This window comes from Cyprinodon variegatus, unplaced genomic scaffold, assembly GCF_000732505.1.
Source record: "Cyprinodon variegatus isolate N-32 unplaced genomic scaffold, C_variegatus-1.0 Scaffold206, whole genome shotgun sequence".
Lineage (NCBI taxonomy): Eukaryota > Metazoa > Chordata > Actinopteri > Cyprinodontiformes > Cyprinodontidae > Cyprinodon > Cyprinodon variegatus.
In genome coordinates this window covers 1091563-1096556 of record NW_015150659.1, presented here as the reverse complement: position 1 = coordinate 1096556, position 4994 = coordinate 1091563, and the positions used below count along the sequence as shown (strand labels likewise).

Below are 4994 nucleotides of genomic sequence, written 5' to 3'. Positions count from 1 at the left end.
TCCATATCCTAACTTCACTGTGTAATCTGTATACAGTTTTAATATTTATCAGTTTTATAGCCTCTTAAAATTAGCCTAGACTGGATAAACAAACAAAATGACACAAAGAAGGAAGTTGGTGACACTGGATTTAGGTGTATCAGAGTAAAGTGGCTAAATAGACATGCTCACCACCCTTGTCAGATTTTTATTTGTAAAACACTTGTTGAATCCTAAATTTCCATTACAACCCTCTGCAAAATAATCAAAATTATCTAAGAATGATAATTTAATGGAGGGTGAAAAACTAATAGGTTTGGAAGCTTGCCAGCTTATTGATCACCGTAGGTAATATTAATGAATTCAACAAGTAGTTCTCCCTTTTTTTGGTCAAGCAATGCATCTTCAGCCAATGGGAAAGCAGAGGTAAATTGGTGAATAGGTCTAGCAACAAACTTGGCCTCCCTTGCAAATGGACGTTATCTGTTGAAAGCTTCATTGTGGTTTAATATCCATAGATCGTGTTAGAGTGAATCACAAATATAATTCAGTCTCTACTTGTTGTCTTCTTATTCCACTCTCCGCATCCTCTTTCTACACTACTGTCGATGACTAAATCTCTCCTTCCTTCCTCTATCTGCTTTTACCCCCCCTTCTTTTTCTTTTTCTTGAAGCTCAGCTCGAGTAGTCCTAATTAAGGAGCAGTTTCAGCTCCTCCGTTGGCATATTGCCAAGCCCTAAAAGGGCACATTTCCAGACAAATAATTACCAGTCAGTCCATCAGATTAACATAACGACAGATTTTTCTTTACAAAACGAGCCACGTCCCCTTCTTGTCAAAACGCAGCCAGATACACCCCGTCTTGTTTTAAAGGCATCAGACACAGAGAAATGATGACATATTTTACTGATTTTATTTATTAAACATTGCTCAGTCAAGTGAAGGGTAATAATAATACATGGGGGCTGGGAGTAAAATAATGCAGTCTAATTTCTATTTTATGCATTATAAAGTAGATAGCAATGGGAGCTATTAATGTAAGTGACATAACCTGGACGTGATTAACAACAGAGCTGTTCGTCTTTGTGATGGGAAGGTGCAGCAGAAAGCAGTCCTCTGTGCAATACGCAGCAACAACAGAACAGTGCATTGCAGTAAAGCTCCTCAAACAAAACAAAGTAGTTGCAGCCTGAATAGATAATGTTCCGTAAATAATGACTATCATGTTCTGTATAATCAGCCAGCATGTAGTCTGTGCATTCAAGCATCCAGGTGTGATAGCTAAACTTTAAAGTTCAGGCCCAGATTCAGATGGGATGTGCCTGGGACCAGACAGGAGTGTTTGTCAGACAGGATGGAGCTGTCTTTGGTATTCATCACGTGTTCTCTGCATGTGCACCCATGTGTGCTTTAGGGCTGTACCTCGGCTGTTGGCCATGCTGCGCTGCAGGATCTGCTCAACCCGCACGGCCATGTCGGACATGTTCTGGGCTATGGCCTGGATCCTGTCCACCAGCCCCATCGGCTGAAACCTGACCAATAAAGTCACAGACATATACAAAAGCAAAACGTCTGTTAAAAACTTTTATTATTTTGCATGGCAATGCATTTAAGCATCTTGAAGCAATTCCTATAAGGTTAATATGTGTCAGCAATTCTCACTATGCCCTGAATAGGGAAAACAAATTAGAAAATGCCTTTTATAAAGAAGTTTAAGAACATAAAGGCTTCAAATTTGAGTAATTTGTTCATTTAGATAGATGAGTAATTCACATTTTCAATTAGTTCTTTGTGAAGAAGTCTGTCTAATAACAACATGTTGCAGGGAAATATTAATTAATTTGATCTGAACACTGTAACCTATAATGGGCTGGCATTTTAATGAGGAAGTGATTAATTAACATGGGGGTAAAAACAGAATGGATCGTACAAGTGAAATGTGAATCATATGAAGGTCTTATACTTCCACCTAATATGATGATGGCTACACCTAAAGCCACAATGCAAATAAAACCAAACTTTCTTTAGGCCTAACATTTTGTTGATTAGTTAAAAATTAAAAATGCATTCATTTTAAAAAGCAAAACAATTTCAGAAGTGATATTCCATCAGTAGAATTTAGGTAGTGACCTAAATCTGAGCATTTTCAGCCTGGTTATTTTTCAGGGAAGACATAAACCCAAAATATGTTGGAGAATATAATATACTGACCAAAGGTAAAAGTTAGTTACTTTAAGCACCTTAAGAACAGGTTTGAAAGACGTTTTTTAAAAAGAGGTGAAAACAGGCTTTGTTCATTCAGGCTGTGAATTGAAAACAGGAAGGTCAATTTTAAACTTTTTAGCTAACTATCAATTATAACCTGGAAAATCTGTCCTTGTCTGTATTTGTGATATTTTGCCAGCAGATTACGAATATATTATTATAGTTAACTATGTCATTCAAATCAAGGGTAGAGCCTAGTAATTATTTTTAGTTAGAGGATTATAACTCACAATTTGCTCAATTACCAGGTGTTATTAACTGCTTACCTCTATGGCTGGACATTTTGAACCATCTGCTAAAATGTAAGATGTCTTCACCATTAGTACATTTCAATAATCTCATAAATTAAGCAGTGTTATTAATCATTAACCACAAGGAAACTATTTCTCTCTGTCTAATCAACTTATTAACCAAAAGGGAGGTAGGCTCTGCTTTTTTAGACAATGTGTCATTGCTGTATAAATAATCATGATACGACCAGTTAAAACAGAAAGGTGATTTATTTATTGAACCTAATAATTCCACACACTATTATAATAATAATAATAATAATAATAATAACAGATTTTATTTGTAACGCACCTTACATTTCAAAGAAATCTCAAAGTGCTACAGAGACCAAAAGAAGAAGAAAAAAACAAAGACAAAAATAATAACAATAGTAATAAAATAAAATAAAAAAAAATAAATAAAAAATAAAAAATAAAAAAATAAAGAACAAACTGTAGGGCTTACAGCAATACATCCTACATCGAGCGGCACCAAAAACCAACAAATTATGTTTATTATTATGTTTATTATTTGTTAATTATGTTTAACAATTATGTTTAAGAAACTAAGCAAACACTAAGCTACTGGAATAAACACAAGACAAAAGAAAGAATCAGTAAACAGAATAATTTAAAGAAGTTCTTGAGGTAGAGTCTGATAATGTTAAGTCCATTAGCTCAACTGTTGATTAGCAGTAGAAATGATATATAGCAAACAGATGTGTGATAATGGTCTATTGGTAACAGTCAAATCAATCAAGTTTCACTTAATCCAATAATGAACAATTGCCAATAAACACAATGCAATAACAAAACGTCTTTGTTAAATTTGTTGGCTCACACCAGAGTGTCAGAAAATAGACTGAATCTTAGTGCTTTGTTAGTGCAGCAAAAGTAATCTTTTGTAAAAAAAAAAAATAAAAATAAAAACAAAACAAACAAAGAGAGTCATTTGTACTACTTTTGTTTCAGATATATTATTATTTTTTTCTGTCATCTAGGGGGCATCCATCCCCCCCATTAAGAGGTCTACGCTTTCAGTGCTACTTTCAGATCAATGCAGTTCAATCTGTAGTTTGTGCTGCTTTGGTTCATTAAGATATAATTTGTTTAATTTTGGCCGTTGATGTCATAAACCAACCAGACATTAGTGCTGTGCTTATTTCAGAATATGGTTATTTCACAGCATAATATGTCATTGCTGTGCTGGCATTGAATATAAGTCAACATGTTTACCTTATTTAGTGGGTGGAATATTTAGTTGTCCTTCAGCCTGCCAGACCTGTCATAGTCCTGCTGTAAGGACTTCACAATTAAAGCATAGGTAAGACGTAACTTTACAGACTGCAGCTAAATTGTCCTAAACTACAACTTTCAAAACAGTTTGGGAAGACCATGAATTTTTGGAAAAGCCCCAAGCCTCTGAAAAAGTAGATAGCTTTGGTTCATCCAGAGCTGCGTCTGGATGATGGTCAGATTGGAAAACGTTCTTTTATCTAGCAAGGCCGAGAGCGCCAGTGATGGGGAGAGGACTACTGTATATGGGCTGGGTCTGTGATGAGAGAAAGGGATGACAATGAACAGTCTTTCTACAGCTAAATTAAAACGCCTTTTGTAAAAGCCACCTAAAAACCTCCTCAGAGCATTACTTATGTCCTCTTTTGTCAACATTATTTTCTCTATACTCATTTCTGAGTGAAAAACCTTCATCTCGCCTGCCTTTCTTTAAAGTACGGCATATTAGCCACCAGTTGATTGCCATGGCACAATTTCGAAGAAAAGTTCAGATTTTTCCACCTCAGCAGTATCCACTGCGCCCTCTCTACGCGGTTCGGCTGTTTGAAAGCACCTCAGATTCTATACTTTCTAGTAGTATACTGAGGATGGTGCAGTGACCACTCACATTGTGTGGAATTCACCACTTCATTGCTCTTCCCGTGCAGTTCTCATAGGGATACTATGTAAATCCACCGCCCTTGCCATGAACGCTGCATTTGCTGTGAACGCAGGCTGCAAATCTATGAGAGCCGGGCTGCCACCAAACGTTTTGCAGCTGCTAGAGAGAAGTGCAGCCTGCCCTCTGCCTTTTGCAGCCACAAACCTCACTAAGCCTGCTATCCATCCTTTCCCTTTTCCCTAGAACTGAAGCAGGCAAGTTACAACTATCAGCAAGTAAAATTTGGTCCTCCATACTTTTTACCTAGGCAGTGGAAATAGCTTTTTAATGTTTCTTTTTTTTTATTTGCCCCAGAAGGAGTTTGCCTAAGCTTTCTGTTGATTTAACTTTGCAATAGCATACAGTTGGTATTTGTAAACGGCTGCAGTCGCAGCCAACAAAAAGGTCATTTTATCTCTTCTTCCCAACTGTTTATTTTCATAAATTTTTTTTTTTTTACAACTTTTTGACATGTTAGTTAGCTGACCAAATATAAGTAATACATTTCGGTTATAGAAGTGGTAGTTCTCAGTAGTTTTATTAT

General features: G+C 36.2%; 1 protein-coding gene across 1 annotated transcript in view; it reads right to left on the bottom strand.

Moving 5' to 3' along the window:
- The window catches only part of LOC107088091 (alpha-1,6-mannosylglycoprotein 6-beta-N-acetylglucosaminyltransferase B-like), an 83150-nt gene that overhangs the window by 45024 nt on the left and 33132 nt on the right, over positions 1-4994 (bottom strand). The window contains exon 4 of the mRNA XM_015380031.1: positions 1403-1512. Within this exon, the coding sequence (XP_015235517.1) occupies positions 1403-1512 (110 nt within the window). The remainder of the gene's footprint in view (positions 1-1402; positions 1513-4994) is intronic.